This window comes from Leucoraja erinacea, chromosome 28 (genome assembly GCF_028641065.1).
Source record: "Leucoraja erinacea ecotype New England chromosome 28, Leri_hhj_1, whole genome shotgun sequence".
NCBI classification, from domain to species: Eukaryota; Metazoa; Chordata; class Chondrichthyes; order Rajiformes; family Rajidae; genus Leucoraja; species Leucoraja erinaceus.
The window spans coordinates 2499578-2518469 of NC_073404.1; the positions used below are offsets into that span (position 1 = coordinate 2499578).

General features: G+C 47.7%; 1 protein-coding gene across 6 annotated transcripts in view; it reads right to left on the reverse strand.

The window, feature by feature from the left end:
* Positions 1-18892, reverse strand: part of hnf1ba (HNF1 homeobox Ba) — a 148642-nt gene that overhangs the window by 34050 nt on the left and 95700 nt on the right. For 4 of the 6 annotated variants that reach the window (XM_055657511.1, XM_055657510.1, XM_055657514.1 and 1 more), the window contains 2 exons: positions 16263-16404; positions 12047-13740 (listed from right to left, as the gene is read on the reverse strand). In XM_055657511.1, coding sequence (XP_055513486.1) covers positions 13013-13740; positions 16263-16404 — 870 coding nt within the window. In that variant the 3' untranslated portion in view covers positions 12047-13012. Of the gene's footprint in view, positions 1-12046; positions 13741-16262; positions 16405-18892 lie in introns of those variants that run through there. The other 2 variants (XM_055657515.1, XM_055657516.1) reach the window with 1 other exon arrangement.

Below are 18892 nucleotides of genomic sequence, written 5' to 3' on the forward strand. Positions count from 1 at the left end.
CGGGGATCGCTGGTCAGCGCGGACTCGGTGGAGAGGTAGGAAGTTTCGGGTCGAGACCCTTCTTCAGACCCGAAATGTCACCCATTCTTTCTCTCCAGAGATGCTGCCTGTCCCGCTGAGTTATTCCAGCTTTTTGTGTCTATCTTCTGTTCTTTTGGCACATTTTAACTGACACCCTTCTCCCCAACAGTTTGGAGAAGCACTGTGGTTCTGAACTAGTTACATTTCTAATCTCAAAGATAAACAGCCCCACCGGCTAAACAATCTAGATGCAACTACAATATTTTTTAGATACAGGCATGGAAACAGGCCTTTCGGCCCACGGAGTCCTTCCCGACCGTCGATCAGCTGTTCACACTCGTTCTAAGTTGTATCACTTTCTCATCCACTCTCTACACACCAGGAGTCATTTACGGCAGCAGCCAATTTTACTTCGGAGTCACGTGAGTGACTACGTGAAGAAGCCCGCCAGGATGCATGCGTGCCATATCGCTACACGCATTGCGAAACGTCAGACGCGGTGGAACGATGTTCCCCCGCAGCGGCAAAAAGCCGCAACTTGCAGGTAAGAGTTTACTCTGCGGTCTTTTTTGTTTCCATTTCGAACTACAGGTGGGAACATGGACAAAACAAGGAAGACAAGGTCTACGACAAAGCTGGTGAGGGAGGACCGCGGAGCAGCGGGCAGTGAGCAGCAGCCAGCGGCACTTGGATCACCGATAGTGGGATCAGCTGTGCCCGATGTCGCTTCCGCACCAGCCAGATCCACGCGGCTGGACGGTAAGGCTAGACAAAAAACAAACAAGGTCGTGGACTCAGAGGAGTCCGACTTTGAACAACCGCGGGCGGCCAGCGACCGAGAGCGCTGGAGCCGGATGGAGCGGTGTGTGGAGCATTTGCTCCAACGTGACAGGCTCCGGGAGATGGAGTCGGGTCACTGTGGGCCCTATGATAAACCCACAGCAGTACCTCTTGAAGGGCTGCACAGTGCTTCTACCTCATCAGAGGGGAGCACTGCGGGTCAGTTCTGGGCTGACCTGGAAGAGGGGTCCGCAGAAGGAAAGACAAGTGTGCAAGGGGTGCAGGAACGAGAGAACCTACTGGACATGGTGTCCAATTTCATACAGCCAGACCAGACTGGTCAAAATCTGGAGCCAAAGCTAGCTGCCAGTATAGACTATATGTCTCTAAACCAGTTACAAGAACAGGCTGTACTGGACACCACAACAAGACACCTGGCACCGGGCAACTGCATATCCCTGAATGTTCTAATAGTAAACACCTGTATATGGAAACACATTGGAATAGGAGTCAGAAGTATGGACGTCAAATTACAAAAAGTATTGAAACTCCTAACAGCAGGGATAACAGCATTTGCCCGTACAGTGGATGACAAGGACATGTCCCAGGACCAACAAGATGCACTGGCATTACTCTGCAACACTCAACATGAGATAAGCAATATCAGGACGAGTGCCATTCAACCCACACTAAACCCAAAATTCACGGGTCTGTGCAAACCTGGGACCACAAAACCACCAATACTATTATTTGGAGGCAACCTATCGAAGCAAGTCAAGGAGCTCGATTAGGAAGCAAAAACCCTGGGACCAAAAAAAAGGGACTCCATCAAAAACCCACTACAGCCAAAGACAGCACCCCTACGCACCCACCAGCAGAACAAGAATGACTGGTGAAAGCTCGAAGGCCCGGTACCCAAAACATGATCTGTAGGTTACGTCGAGCAATCCCTGTTCAATACATACCAGGGCCCCATCCCCGACCTCTACCTCCGCTACATCGACGACTGCTTTGGTGCCACCTCCTGCACCCGCACACAACTGACTGACTTCATCCACTTCACCACTAACTTCCATCCGGCACTCAAATACACCTGGACCATTTCCGACACTTCCCTACCATTCCTTGACCTCACCATCTCCATTGCAGGTGATAGACTTCTGACCGACATACACTATAAACCCACTGACTCCCATGGCTATCTGGACTACACTTCTTCCCACCCTGCTTCCTGTAAGGACTCTATCCCCTACTCCCAATTCCTCCGTCTACGCCGCATCTGCTCCACGGATGAGGCGTTCCACACCAGGACATCTGAAATGTCCTCACTATTCAGGGAACGGGGGTTCCCCTCCTCCACCATAAATAAGGCTCGCACCAGGGTCTCTTCCATACCCCGCAACACTGCTCTCTCTCCCCATCCCCGCACTCGCAACAAGGGCCGAGTCCCCCTAGTCCTCACCTTTCACCCCACCAGCCGTCACATACAAAAAGTAATCCTCTGTCAGTTTCGCCACCTCCAACGTGACCCCACCACTCGCCACATCTTCCCATCTCCCCCCATATCTGCCTTCCGCAAAGACCGCTCCCTCCATAACTCCCTTGTCAATTCTTCCCTTCCCTCTCGGTCCACCCCCTCCCCGGGCACTTTCCCTTGCAACCGCAAGAGATGCAACACTTGTCCCTTTACCTCCCCCCTCGACTCCGTTCAAGGACCCAAGCAATCGTTCCAGGTGCGACAGAGGTTTACCTGCATCTCTTCCAACCTCATCTATTGCGTCCGCTGCTCTAGATGTCAGCAGATCTATATCGGCGAGACCAAGCGGAGGTTGGGCGATCGTTTCGCCGAACACCTCAGCTCGGTCCGCAATAACCAAGCTGACCTCCCGGTGGCTCAGCACTTCAACTCCCCCTCCCACTCCGTCTCCGACCTCTCTGTCCTGGGTCTCCTCCATGGCCACAGCGAGCAGCACCGGAAATTGGAGCAACAGCACCTCATATTCCGTTTGGGGAGTCTACAGCCCGGGGGCATGAACATTGAATTCTCCCAATTTTGTTAGTCCTTGCTGTCTCCTCCCCTTCCTCAACCCCCCTGCTGTCTCCTCCCATCCCCCAGCCTTCAGGCTCCTCCTGCTTTTCCCTTTCTTGTCTCCACCCACCCCCGCCCCCGATCAGTCTGAAGAAGGGTTTCGGCCCGAAACGTTGCCTATTTCCTTCGCTCCATAGATGCTGCTGCACCCGCTGAGTTTCTCCAGCTTTTTTGTGTAACCTTCGATTCTCCAGCATCTGCAGTTCCCTCTTAAACTCAAAACATGAGTCTTTTTTAGGCCATGGCCCAGGCCGGCCTTCTTGGAAGATGCGCGGACCTCCAACGCCAACCAAACCACAAATCCAGACACCAGCGCAACAACAGCAGCGAAGAACCTACAAAAAGAAGTAAACCTGCCACTGGTAACTATGGAGGTAGGTGGGTCTGGTTCCCTACAAAATACAGGGAGCATGGAGGTTGGTGGGAGATTACACTCTTTTCTGAATGCATGGAGCATGTTAACAACCGATACTTACATCTTAAGCAGTATCCAGGGATATACAATAGAGTTTATTGTACAAGTACAGCCCTCCAGTTCAATATATACCGAACCGAATGTTCGTGCTTTCTGATAACGAAAAATCAGAAGCGCAAGCTGAACTGGAGCGGCTTTACGTAAAAGGTGTAATTGAGAAAACTCAACACGAACCATTAGAATTCGTGTCCAATATATTAACCAAAAACAAAAAATATGGTGGTTGTCGCATCATCATAGGTCTGACAAAATTGAATACATTTGTACAATATATTCACTTCAAAATGGAAACCTTGGTTACTGCTAAACAATTAATTTCCAAATGTTACTTTATGGCCAGCATCGACTAAAAAGATGCTTACTATTCAGTGCCTATACGAGGTGACCACAGATGTTACTTAAAATTCAACTCGGATGGGACAACGCTGGCAGTATAAAGCACTGCCAAATGCATTATCATCAGCCCCCAGGTTGTTCACAAAAATTTTGAAACCAGCCCTAGCGTTTCTACGGAAACGAAAACACATGGTCATGGCATATTTAGATGACATACTCATTGTGGGCAAAACTTTGGAATTGGACAAACAAACTGTAACAGCCACAAAACAGTTATTTGAAAAACTGGGATTTATTATCCATCCAGTTAAATCTAAACTAACGCCTTCCACTACTATGGACTATTTGGGGTTCACCATTGACTCAGTTCACATGTCGGTGACTCTGCCTAAGGGAAAGGCTAGATATTTAATAGAGGCTTGCAATAACCTCATTGACATCGGCAAACCATCCATCAGATTGGTAGCAAAAGTAATTGGCAAAATGGTGGCTGCCTTTCCAGCCACACAATTTGGACCTCTACATTACCAAAACTTACAGAGAGCAAAAATACAAGCACTCAAAATCAATGCAGGTCACTTTGACAGACCTATGAAACTACCAATCAAAGCTAAAATGGAACTAAAATGGTGGATAGATAACATCTGGCTTTGTTCCAATCCAATCATTGTCAGTAAACATGGTACTACAAACTGATGCCAGTGCACTTGGGTGGGGAGCCAGCTGTGGAAGTAGATGGACTGCTCAGGATGCATCATTATTACTCACACTGGGCATAAACTACCTGGAAATGTTGGGTGCATTCCATGGCCTAAAGTCATATTGTACTGGGTCATATCACCAGCATATTAGACTACAGATAGACAATACCACCATGGTAGCATACATTAACCACATGGGTGGAAACAAATCGACATCATGTGACAATCTGGCTAATACAATTTGGCAATGGTGTATCCAGAGAGATATTTGGATATCAGCCACTTACCTACCAGGAAGATTAAATTTAGTGGCAGACACCAGGTCACGCAAATTTAATGAAAACACCAAATGGATGTTGAATAAAAAAGTATTTGCTGATATTACAGCAAGATATGGAACACAAGATATCGATCTATTCGCATCCAGACTTAACCACCAGTTATCAAATTATGTTTCATGGGAACCAGACCCAGGGGCATCGGCGACAGATGCATTTTCGCTGCATTGGTGGAAATTGTTTATTTACGCATTTCCTCCTTTCTGCCTCATCAGTCGGGTATTAAAGAAAATACAACAAGACTCTGCGTCTGGTATTTTGGTAGTACCTGATTGGCCTACTCAACCATGGTTCCCAGTGGTACTAAACATGGTATTAGAACCATGTATCACCATCCCACATAGACCAGATTTATCGCTACATCCCGTAACAAGGGATAGCCACCCATGCCATAAACATTTGAACTTATAATTTGTAGAGTTTAAAAACACCTCTACTACAACTGGGACTGACGGACCGAACAGTGAACATGATCTCGGCGGCCCAAAGACAGTCAACCAAAAAACAGTATCTGGTCTATATCAGGAAGTGGGAAATGTATTGTCACAAAAACAACATCACCTACAGAGACATGAACATCCCGTCTGTTCTGGAATATCTGGCAGGCCTCCACTATGATGAGAGGCTCAGTTACAGTGCCATCAACTGCGCCAGAAGTGCCCTATCGACGTACCTATGACAGGGGACAGAGCGTTACACTGTTGGGACTCACCCACTGGTAACAAAACTTATGAGGGGAATTTTTAATACTAATCCCCAAGAACCAGGTACTCCCAAATATGGGATGTAAGTATTGTCCTGAAGATACTCAGGAATTGGTCACCAGCAACAGCTCTGTCCCTACACAGACTGACATTAAAAACAGTCATGCTAATGGCATTGGTCACGGCACAGAGGGTACAGTTACTGCATAAACTAAGACTGGACAACATGACTTCCTCAACAGAAAATATTACGTTTCATATCTATGAATTAGTAAAGCAGAACAGACAGGGATCAGCAGGCCTCAATATACAATTTAGGTCATACCCAACAGATGACCGTCTCTGTATAGTAAAAGATTTGTCGTTATACATGGAGAAAACAAAAATCATAAGAGGCAATGAGAAGGCACTTTTGGACAGCCACAAGCAACCACACAAAAGAGTGACGGTCCAGACCATGTCAAGATGGCTGAAACAGGTGCTAACACAGGCTGGGGTGGATACTAATATTTTTAAATCTCATTCCACCAGGGCTGCAGCTACATCGGCAGCGATACAGTTGGATGTACCAATGGACCAAATCCTCAAGGCAGCAGGATGGTCAGGGGAAAAAACATTCCAACTATTTTACAACAAACCAGTAATGAAACCTGGACCGTTTACAGAAACAATTTTAAGTTCTGTAAATTAATTTAAACCCATAAAAAGGGGTTATAATTTTGTGTTAATAAATTTTATGATCTCAATGTCGAATTCATGTCCAAATTATGTTAACACAATTCCTCAAGGCAGACGTGATGCATGGACTTGTTTCCACGGCATGAAATCACAGAGCTTTAAAATCTCACGTAGTCACTCACGTGACTCCGAAGTAAAATAGTAAGATTAAACGAGAACTTACCCGTTTGAAGTTTGATCTGTATTTTATGAGGAGTTACGATGAGGGATTACGCGCCCTCCGCTCCCACCCTTGATCATATACTTAATATACTATCTCTTCTCTAATCTTACTATGTTTAGTCATTACAGTTATCTGTGATTTCACACCGCTGCTTTGAAGAATGACACGCATGCGTCCTGGCGGGCTTCTTCACGTAATCCCTCATCGTAACTCCTCATAAAATACAGATCAAACTTCAAACTGGTAAGTTCTCGTTTAATCTTACTATTAACCTGAAAACCGCACACGCCTTTGGGATGTGGGAGGAAACCAGAGCGCCCAGAGGAAACCCACGCGGTCACAGGGAGAACGTGCAAACTCCGCAAAGGCAGCACCCGAGATCAGGATCGATCCATGGGCCCTTGATGCTGTGAGGCAGCAGCTCCACTGTTTAATATTTACTATTTCCATCCTAGGACGGAAGGTTCTGACTGTCTCTACCTTTCATCATTTTAAATGCTTCTATCAGGTCTCCCCTCAATCTCTGGCGTTCCAGAGAAAACGATCCAACTCTGTCCAACCTCTCCCTGTGGTTTATACCCTCTAATCCAGGCATCATCCTAGTAAACCTCTTCTGCACCCCTTCCAAAGCCCCCACACCCTTCCTGCACTTGCCCGCAATACTCTAAATACGGCCTAAACCAAGTCCTACCAAGTTGCCCAATGACTTTCTGACTCTTAAACACAAATGCCCTGACCAATAAAGGCAAGCGTACCATATGACTTCTTCTCGACTTAGTGATTTATTGTTGGCAATTATGCGGGACAGATATTGTTTTTTTAAATATAATTTATTGAGTTTTCTTTTGTTTATTGTGCTATCTGTGGCCACTGAGTTTACAGGCCTGCTAGGCTGCTGCAAGTAAGAATTTCATTGTTCCGTTTTGGGTACGTATAACACTTAAACACTCCTGACTCCCTCGACTCTCGACCGATCACCCCCCTCAAACTATCATAACAAGAATGAAGAATGTAGATGGGTGTGTGGCTGACACAAGAATTTAAAACAAAACAGAAACTAGCCCCTCAGTATTTTAAGAACATGACTTTTGAACAAAGCCATGTTATTATAGAGTCATAGAGTGATACAGTGTGGAAACAGGCCTTTTGGCCCAACTAGCCCATACCGGCCAACATGTCCCATGTATACAAGTCCCACCTACTGGTGTATGGCCCATATCCCTCTAAACCTGTCCTATCCATGTACCTGTCTAAATGTTTCTTAAATGTTGCGATAGTCGCTGCCTCCCTTCCCATCCATATATAACTACCTCCTCCTCCACCACCTTCACTGGCAGCTCATTCCACACACGCTACCACTCTCTGAGTAAAGCTTGTCCACGTCAACTCTGTCTATCCCTCCCATCATTTTAAAGACCTCTATCAAGTCCCCCCTTAACCTTCTGCGCTCCAAAGAATAAAGACCTTCAACCTTTCTTAAAGTTGCTGAAACCCAGGCCTTCTAGTAAATCTCCTCTGTATTCTCCCTTCCTATAATTAGGCGACCAAAAGACACATACTCCAGAATTCTATTCCTTTCATGATTTTCTACTCAATGCCTCTCTTAAACCTGAGATCGATTCCCCAATCCTCCTGCGTTACAGGGAATAGAGTCCCAGCCTACTCAACCTCTCCCTATAGCTCAGGCCCAAGTCCTGGCAACATCCTCGGAAATCTTCACTGTACCCTTTCCAGCTTGACAACATCCTTCCTATAATGTGGTGCCTGGAACTGAACACAATACTTTAAATGTGGCCTCACCAACGTCTTGTACATAACTGCAACACGGCCTATACGCAATACTCTGACTGATGAAGGCCTATGTGCCAAAAGCCTTTTTAACTACCCCATCTTCCTACAAGGAACTATGTACCTAATGCTATTACTATATTGGGTTAGATGCACACATACATTGGCAGACTGAGGGTTAATAAGATCATAAGTGATAGGATCAGAATGAGCCCATTCGGCCCATCAAGTCTACTCCACCATTCAATCATGGATCTATCTCTCCCTCCTAATCCCATTCTCCTGCCTTCTCCCCATAACCTCTGACACCCGCACTAATCAGGAATCTATCTATCTCTGCCTTAAATATATCCACTGACTTTGCCTCCACAGCCTTCTGTGGCAAAGAATTCCACAGATTCACCACCCTTCGACTAATAGTTACTCAGAACAACATTGTTACGGTCATAAAAAGTATTTTATTTTTAAACTTGCTTCATTGAACCCAACACCTCCTGCAGTAAAATAAATATCCCCCACGACTCTCAGCCAGCTTAGGGTGGTCTGCACCTTTGTGACTTAGTTTAGTTTAATTTAGGGATCCAGCCTGCAAACAGGCCCTTCGGCCCACCAAGGCCGTGCCAACAAACGATTACCTGTACACTAGTTCTGTTATCCCAGTTTCATATCCTGCACATGAGGGATGATCACAGCTTGCAGTTCAGTTTATTGTTGCGTGTACTGAGGTACAGTGAAAAGCCTTTGTTGCGTGCTAACCAGTCAGCAGAAAGGCAACACATGATTAGAATCTAGCTGTTTACAGTGTCTACTGTAGATTCAGAAGCCAATTAGCCTGTAAACCTGCACATCCGGGCAGTGTGGGAGGAAACCAGAGCACCCGGAGAAAACCCGCGTTCACAGGGAGAACGTGCAAACTCCGTACAGACAGCACCCGTAGTCAGGGTCGAACCAGGGTCCTACGGCGCTGTAAGGCAGCAACTCTACCGCTGCACCACTGTGCCGCTCAGCAGCTTGACTAGTCAACTTAGCTTAACTACTTTAGTTTGACTAGTTTTATTAGCTAGTGGGTGAGCAATCTGTAACATTATCTGGATGGTCTTGGCACCAAAGGATCTTTGACCACTTTGACCACCTTGACCATCTACCAAAGCAGCAACTGGCCATAAGGTCATAAGGGATAGGAGCAGAATTAGGCCATTCAGCCCATCAAGTCTACGCCATTCATTCATGGCTGATCTATCTCTCCCTCCTAACCCCATTCTCCTGCCTTCTCCCCATAACCTCTGACACCCGTACTAATTAAGAATCTATCTATCTCTGCCTTAAAAATATCCATTGACTTGGCCTCCACAGCCTTCTATGGCAATGAATTCCACAGATTCACCACCCTCTGACTAAAGAAATTCCTCCTCATCTCCTTCCTAAAGGAACGTCCTTTAATTCTGAGGCCTAACTAGTGGAAACATCCTCTCCACATCAACTCTATCCAGGCCTTTTAACTTCTGGAAATACACAGGCTGAATCACGACACCCACAACCTTCTTACTGCTTTTCTTCATCCCAGTTCTAAAGGAATATTTCAAACCTGAGATATTATCACCATTTCCCTTCCCACAGATGCAGCCTGACCTGTTGAGGTTTTCCAGCATGTTCTGCTTTTATTTTTAACTTGAACTATTAATCTGAGGCAAGAATCTCATATCCTACCACGGCAGATGGGTGATTTAAATTCCCGTTAATTAAACAGGGCAACAGGTATAAAGTTTAGGAAAGAACTGCAGATGCAGGTTTAAGTCGAAAATAGACACAAAATGTTGGAGTAACTCAGCGGGACAGGCAGCATCTCTGGAGAGAAGGAATGGGTAACGTTTTGGGTCGGGTCTGAAGAATGGTGTCGGCCCGAAACGTCGCCCATTCCTATCTACAGATGCTGCCTGTCCGGCTGAGTTACTCCAGCATTTTGTGTCAATCTAAGTATAAAGTTTAGTTTAGTATAGAGATGCAGCATGGAAACAGGCCCTTTGGTTGTCCCTTACCCTTAGATTAATGAAGGGCCTCGACCCAAAACGTCACCTATTCTTTTTCTCCAGAGATGCTGCCTGACTCCACAACGCTGAGTTACTCCAGCACGTTGTGTCTGTCTTTGTCCCGCTAAGTCCATACCGACCGCTGATCACCCGTTCACATTAGTTCCATCTACTTCCTACACACTAGGGGCAATTTACAGAAGCCAATTGACCTACAAACCTGTACGTCTTTGGAGTGTGGGAGGAAACCGGAGCACCCGGAGGAAACCAATGTGGTCACAGGGAGAACGTACAAACTCCGTACAGACAGCACCCGTAGTCAGGATTGAATGCGGGTCTCTGGCGCTCTAAGACAGCAGTTCTACCGCTGCACCACTATTGTCTGATCTGGTTCGATCGCATGCAAAACAAAGTTTTCCACTGTACCTCGGTACACATGACAATAATAAACTGAAACCTACCAGCCAGCCGCATGTTTGCCTCAAACGCCCATTATCACACACACTCTACCACACTCCTCGCCCGCTCACCCCTCCCCTCGCCCCCCCCCACCCTCCCACGAAAATCTGAAGACCATCACCAGGACAATTCTTCCCTAGACCGGCCTGGGACTTTGTTGACATCCAACACGCAATAATACGGGTGAGGAAGCCCATCCATCCGGAGAAGGGTCTCGACCCGAAACATCACCCATTCCTTCCCTCCAGAGATGTTGCCTGTCCCGCTGAATTACTCCAGCTTTTTGTGTCTATCTTTGAGCAAACCCAGATGCTGAACCTTATAAAAGGAAATAAAAGACCCTGCATGCAAGAGAAATTACAATCTATCTGTGTGGTTTCAGTGAGCGACTAGGCTAAGGACACAAAGTGCTGGAGTAACTCAGTGGGTCAGGCAGCATCTCTGGAGAACATGGATAGGTGACATTAAAGTTTCGGGACCCTTCTTCAGAGGGGGGGAGAAAGCTGGAAGAGGGGTGGTGGTGGGACAAAGTCTGGCGAGTGATGGGTGGATACAGGTGAGAGGGAGAGGGGGGTTTAATTTTTGATTGATTGGACAACGGCAAGGGACGGAAAGACAAAAGGCGTGAGATAAGGAGAGAAGGGGTGTGATTTGTGAAGCTAGAGGAAGGATTATAGATGGAAGGGGACAAGAGGGAGGCCCCTTTCTCCCCTCCACCACAATCAGTCTGAAGAAGGGTCCCAACCTGAAACGTCACTTATTCATGTCCTCCAGATGTAGACACAAAAAGCTGGAGTAACTCAGCAGGGTTCAGGCAGCATCTCCGGAGAAAAGGATTGGCTATATTTAAGAGGGAGTTAGATGTGGCCCTTGTGGCTAAAGGGATCAGTGGGTATGGAGAGAAGGCAGGGCTGGGATACTGAGTTGGATGATCAGCCATGATCATATCGAATGGCGGTGCAGGCTCGAAGGGCCGAATGGCCTACTCCTGTACCTATTTTCTATGTTTCTATGTTTCTATGTGACGTTTTAGGTCGAGGCTCTTCTTCAGCCTGAGAGTCACGGGAGAGGGAAACGAGAAATATGAAAAGGTTCATTGAACAAATGAATGAAAGGTATGAAAAAGGACAAATCAAAGCCAGCAAGGAAAGGTGGAGCCCACAATGGTCCATTGTTGGCTGTGGGGAAGGTGATAACGAGTTATACAAACAGTGAAACTCAGCAGGACGACAGTGAAACAAGTACGATGACTTAGATGGAGGTGGGATGGAGAGGGAGAGGATGCAAGGCTTACTTGAAGTTAGAGAAATCAAATTTCATACCGCTGGGTTGTAAGCTGCCCAAGCAAAATATGAGGTATTGTTCATCCAATTTGGCCTCAGTGTTTTAGTTTAGTTTAGAGATACAGCATGGAAACAGGCCCTTCGGCCCACCGGGTCTGCACCGACCAGTGATCCCCGCACATTAACACTATCCTACACACATCAGGGATAATTTTTACATTTACCAAACCATTTAACCTTCAAACCTGTACGTCTTTGGAGTGTGGGAGGAAACCAAAGATCTCGGAGAAAACCCACACAGGTGACGGGGAGAACGTACAAACTCCGTACAGACAGCACCCGTAGTCGGGACCGAACCCGGGTCTCCGGCGCTGCGTTCGCTGTAAGGCGGCAACTCTACCCCTGCGCCACCGTGCCAGTGGAGGAGGCCCGGGACGGGAAGGTCAGTGTGGGAATGGGAAGGAGAGGTCAAATGTTTGGTAACCGGGAGATCGCCGTGGGCCCAGGCGGACTGAGCGGGGGGTGTTCAGCGAAACGATCGCCGAGCCTGCGCTTGGTCTCGCCGATATACAGGAGTCCACACCTGGAACAGCGGATACAGTGGATGAGGTTGGAGGAGGTGCAAGCGAACCTCTCCCTCACCTGGTAGACTGGGCTGCCTGACCCGCTGAGTTACTCCAGCTACACCTCTCGTGGGCAAAATGCTGGAGTAACTCAGCGGCTGAGGCAGCATCTATGGAGAGAAGGAATTGCCGACGTTTTGGTTCGAGACCCTTCTTGTGTGCAGTGGACATGCTGGTTTCATTACGGGCTAGGGTCAAAGACCCACTTTGTAGGGCTTATGGAGGGGAACATAAATCTCTAGGACCAGAGGCCATAGCCTCAGAATTAAAGGACGTTCCTTTAGAAAGGAGATGAAGAGGAATGTCTTTCGTCAGAGGGTGGTGTATCTGCCAAATTCATTGCTGCAGAAGGATGTAGAGGCCAAGTCAGTAGATATTTTTAAAGTGGACATTGATAGATTCTTGATTAGTACGGGTGTCAGGGGTTATGGGGAGAAGGCAGGAGAATGGGTAAAAATTATACGTGTAAATCAATATATGTATAAATCTATAGAATGTATAAAATCATGAGAGGAATAGATCGGGTAGATGCACAGAGTCTCTTGCCCAGAGTAGGTGAATCGAGGACCAGAGGATGTAGGTTCAATGTGAAGGGGAAAAGATTTAATAAGAATCTGAGGGGTAACTTTTTCACACAAAGGGTGGTGGGTGTATGGAACGAGCTGCCAGAAGAGGTAGTTGAGGCTGGGACTATCCCAGCATTTAGCAAACAGTAAGACAGGTACATGGATGGGATGGGTTTGGAGGGGTATGGGCCAAACCCAGGCAAGTGAAACTGGTGTAGATGGGACATTGTTGGCGGGTGTGGACAAGTTGGGCTGAAGGGCCTGTTTCCACACTGTATGACTCTGTGACTCTGTGACTCCAATGGAGTTGAGAGGGAGAGATAGATCAGCCATGATTGAATGGCGGAGTAGACCTGATGGGCCGAATGGCCTACTTCTGCTGCGATCACTTGTGACCTTCTGAACGTCATCTCCCTCGGCGAGAGTGTGTTGCGAAGCCGCGCGAGGGTCTTACTGTGTGAGTTTTGTAGCTGTGTGACGGTGGCCATGAAGGGTTGCTGTGACAGATGAGCCTGCGCTTGCTGCATGATGGGCTGCTGGTGCGGACTGTGTAGCGGCTGGGAGAACTGTACCGGCTGCAACGCTGCCAAGCTGCCCGCCGTCACGCTGTTGATCACAGGCACACTCTGCCCTTGCGATGTGCTTATACCTGCAAGAGCACAAGCCAAGAAAACAATGTTGGTATCCCAGGCAACAAGGAAAACTTTTGGTAAAGAAGTCATTGGACTTTGCCTTAAACAATCGCAGTAAAGGTCGGATAAGCCAGCAAACCTCCAACTCAGTCAAACAGTGTAGAAACAGGCCCTTCGGCCCATCCAGTCCATGCAAACCAACTTTAAAGCATTACAGTAAAAGTCAGATAAGTTGGGACTTGGGACGAGGCAGATTTCCTGAACTGTTAAATATTACTCCTATTAATACCCCAAATGATTTTATTTTAATGTAATGAAAAGGAACTGCAGTTGACATGATGCTGCAGTGTTTTGTTGGCAATATTGCATTTTTGCCTCGTGGCTGCTTTGGAAAGTTAATTGGTCTCTGTTAAGGGAGGCACGGTGGCGCAGCGGTAGAGTTGCTGCCTTACAGCGCCAGAGGGCCAGGTTCGAACCTGACTACAGGTGCTGTCTGTGTGGAGTTTGCACGTTCTCCCCATGACCTGCGTGGGTTTCCAAAGACGTGCGGGTTTGTAGGTTAATCAGGTTTAAGCTGCCCCTAATGTGTTGGGAGTGGATGCGAAGGTGGAATAACTTGGCACTGGTGTGAACTGGTGATCGATGGTTGGCATGGATCTGGTGGGCCGAAGGGCCTGTTTCTGCAACTGTATCATTAAAGCCTAAAGTAAATTCTAAAGTCTAAACCCAATGGTATGAACATTGAAATAACTTTTCCGGAACTGAACCTTTTTATTTCCCAGCTTACAACCCAGCGGTATGAATATTGATTTCTCTAACTTCAAGTAACCCTTCTCACCCTGTGCTGACCCGAGTCGTTGCACTAGTTTCACTGTCATTCTGCTGAGTTTCATTGTTTGTATCACTCATTATCACGTGTAGGAAGGAACTGCAGTTGCTGGTTTACACCGAAGATGGACACAAAAGGCTGGAGTAACTCAGCGGGACAGGCAGCATCTCTGGAGAGAAGGGATGGATGACGTTTCAGGACGAGACTCTTCTTCAGACTCGACCTGAAACGGCACCCATTCCTTCTGTCCAGAGATGCTGCCTGTCCCACTGAGTCACTCCAGCCTTTTGCGTCTATCTACGGTATGAACATTGAATTCTCCAATCTTGGGCGACCTAAACCGTGAGTTCTGGCGAGTTTTCCCTCGACTCATAGAAACATAGAAAATAGGTGCAGGAGTAGGCCATTCGGCCCTTCGGCCATTCAATATGATCATGGCTGATCATCCAACTCAGTATCCTGTACCTGCCTTCTCTCCATACCCCCTGATCCCTTTAGCCATAACGGCCACATCTAACTCCCTCTTAAATACAGCCAATGAACTGGCCTCAACTACCTTCTGTGGCAGAGAGTTCCAGAGATTCGCCACTCTCTGTGTGAAAAATGTTTTTCTCATCTCGGTTTTAAAGGATTTCCCCTCTATCCTCAAACTGTGACCCCTTGTCCTGGACTTCCCCAACATCGGGAACAATCTTCCTGCATCTAGCCTGTCCAACCCCTTAAGAATTTTGTAAGTTTCTATAAGATCCCCCCTCAATCTCCTAAATTCTAGTGAGTACAAGCCGAGTCTATCCAGACTCATACTCTCAGCATGGTCGACACAAGGTCGTAGGAGGTCTTCGTAACTCTCCTTCATGCTCGAGAGCAGTCTCCGTGTACTCGAGGCCTCAGCTAGGTCGCGGCGTTTTTTTTCTCAATATGTTAAAAAATGCCCGCGAGTAAAAAAAGGTCGCCATGGAAAAAAATCGATACTTTTTTTACTCGTAGGTTTAGTTGTAGTAGGTCGTAACAGGTCGGCATGTTAGTCGTAGATTATCGAGGGTAGTCGAAGGTAGTCATAGATAGTCTTCATCATAGTCGAAGGGAGGTCGAAGGAGGTCGTCATCACACTACACTTTTCGGTGTCCAATTTTCCCGAAGTTAGTCGTAGCTAATCGTAGCTGGTCTTCAATATAGTCGAAGGAGGTCTTCAACGTATCATTTTTTCAAACTCTTCTAAACTCACCAATTAGGTCACCCAAGTGGGACAGCCCCTTAACTATAACGCGGCCCTTCTCCTTTCTTCCCACATACAACCCCCCCCCCCCCCCCCCCCCCCCCCCCCCCCCCCCTTATATCATAAGATCATAAGAGATAGGCTGCGACAGCACAGCAAGATCCCACAAGCAGCAATACGATACATTACTCGACATTTTGTTTTAGGCTTCAGGGGAAAACATTAGCCAGAACTGAGAGGAACGTACCATGGCTTCTTCAGGAAAGCGCAAATGACACTTGCCCATGAGAGACGTTCATAACTTCATACGCTCCCAAGTGACAGGAGCAGAATTAGGCCATTCGGCCCATCAAGTCTACTCTGTTATTCAATCATGGCTGATCTATCTCTATCTCCTAACCTCATTCACCTGTCTTCTCCCCGTGACCTCTGACACCCGCACTGATCAAGGATGTATTTGTACCTCTAATGACTATTATAAAAAGAAGCCTTACTCTGTGCGATTGCCATGACTCCAGAGAGCGGGTTGATGATGAGGTTTTGCGTTTGTTGGTGGTTGTGATGTTGCGTCTGGGACAGGCTGTGGATGTTTGTCAAGGTGCTCACAGGAGGCAGGGCTCCGCCTACAGCCGTTATCTACAGCAGAGTGAGAGAGAGAGGCAAAGAACACACAGGGGTCAGAAACACAAAGCACTGTCCTGCCGCCAAAGGTCACCGGTGAAGTTTGCTCTGCTGCACCAGTGCATCTGCAAACATCAACAGACAAATAGAAGTGTCGAGTCACAGAGTGATACAGCCTGGAAACAGACCCCACGGCACAACTTGCCCACACTGGCCTACATGTCCCAGCTACATTAGTCCCACCTGCCCACATTTGGTCAAACCTGTCCTATCCATGTACCTGTCTAAAGGGCCCCTCCCACCAGCATGCGATTGCATGCGTCTAGAGCGACCAAACGTGGTGGCTTGAGGCGTACGGCCTCGCGGGGCCGGTCCCACTTCCACCCGCGGAGGCGCCTGGAGCTGGTCCCGACATCATACTCACCAATCAGCTGAGCAGGAGGCGGGCCGACTGAATTTGGACGTCACACGGCGTCGAGCGGTGATGTCATCACGCAACGGCACGCTGGGCGGTGATGTCATCGCGCAACGCCACGTGCTAGGCGTATGCCATCAAGACGCTGCATACGCCTGTCGAGACGCTGCGTACGGCCCCAATGCGGCTGCGGGCCGACAGGCCGTTGTCGCGCGGGATCTTCGGACAGTGCAAGATTTTTGGAGCCCCATGCAATGTCGGGACCAGCCCCACACAACTCCAGACGCCTCCGCCGATTGAAGTGGGACCGGCCCCGCGAGGCCGTACGCCTCAAGCGACCACGTTTGGTCGCGCTAGACGCATGCAATCGCACGCAGGTGGGACAGGCCCTTAACTGTTTCTTAAACGTTGGGGTCGTCCCAGCCTCAACTACCTCCTGTGGCAGCTCGTTCCATACACCCACCACCGTTTGTGTGAAAAAGTTACCCCTCAGGTTCCTATTAAATCTTTTCCCCTTCACCTTGAACCTATGTCCTCAGGTCCTCGATTCATATACTCTAGGCAAGAGACTGTGCATCTACCCAATCTATTTCTCTCATGATTTTGTACATCTCCGTAAGATCTCCCCTCATCCTGTGCTCCAAGGAATAGCGTCCGAGCCTCCTCAACCTGTCCCTATAGCTCACACTCTCTAGTCCTGGCAAGTGTTGTATTCTACTCTATCCCCCCCCCCTTGACCACAGGGGTGAGTCCAGACTCACAGTTCAGGTGGACTCGGTCATGCCTCCTCAGTCTAGCAGGTGGGATATAAATGCCCCCATTGCCAAAGGCACCCGCTCACTGCCTGCAAACAAAGGGTGGCACAGTGGCATAGCTGGCAGAGCTCACAGCGCCAGAGACACAGATCTCAGCTGTTGGATCCCGACCTACGGGTACGCTGTCTAATTGTACCCTAGGAGTTTGTACGTTCTCCAGGAGTCGGCCATGACCTGCGTGGGTTGATCATCCAACTCAGTATCCCGGGCCTTCTCTCCATCTCCGATCTTCCTCCCACATCTAACCAAAGCCGTACAGGTTACCCTCTGTGGCAGAGAGTTCCAGGATTGGCTTGTGTTTTCTCAATTGTAAATTGTCCCTTAAGCTAGTGTCCTGTAGGAACAATAGTGCTAGTGTACGGGGTAATCGTCTGGCTGGTGCAGTCCTGAATGCTTGTTTCCACACTGTATCTCTAAACTAAACTAAACACAAAATAGAAGTGAAATAAACTAACATTTTCTGCCATTTATTCATAATGAAAATCACTAACTAATTAAGGGGGGCCAAGGCAGGCACGGGTCACTGATTGTGGATAATCAGCCATGATCACAATCTAGCTCGAAGGGCCAAATGGCCTAATCCTGCACCTATTTTCTATGTTTCTATGTTTAGATGTCCACTGACATGACTACAATGCCATCATATTTTCAAAGAACAAAAGGCAGAAATGCGGAAAGATGAATGAAAAAAAAATAAAACCCCTTACAGACTTAAGGGCCAGTCCCATTGACTGACATATCAGGTCACCGAAAAAGTCACAGTGTGACGTATGACGTGTGGCTTTTTTTTCCCCCAAGTGTCGCAACATTTTTTTTGTCGCCGCTGGATTTCGAAAATCTTTTGGCGACCCTGATATGACGCTAGCAGTCGCCGAAAAAAATCGCCAAGTGGGACAGGCCCTTAAAAGTCTCTTGCCCATTGTATACAACTGCTGTCTCAACACAAGGATGGGGAGGCTTTGGAAAGGATGCAGGGGAAGTTCATCAGATTGATGTCTGTATTAGCTGAAGGAAGAGGTTGGACAGAATAAAGGGCCTGTCCCACTGTACGAGGTCATTCAAGAGCTCTCCCGAGTTTAAAAAAAATCAAACTCCTGGTAAGTACGTAGAATGTACGTAGCGGCCACGTCGGAGTTCGTGGACGTCTCGTAGCGGCTCGTAACGCTAACGGCAGGTACTCGGGAAATGCGGTAACTCGTGACGTTTTTTCAGCACTGTGAAAAATGTCCACGAGAGCCCCGAGTACCTACGAACGGATATTACTGTAATTCTC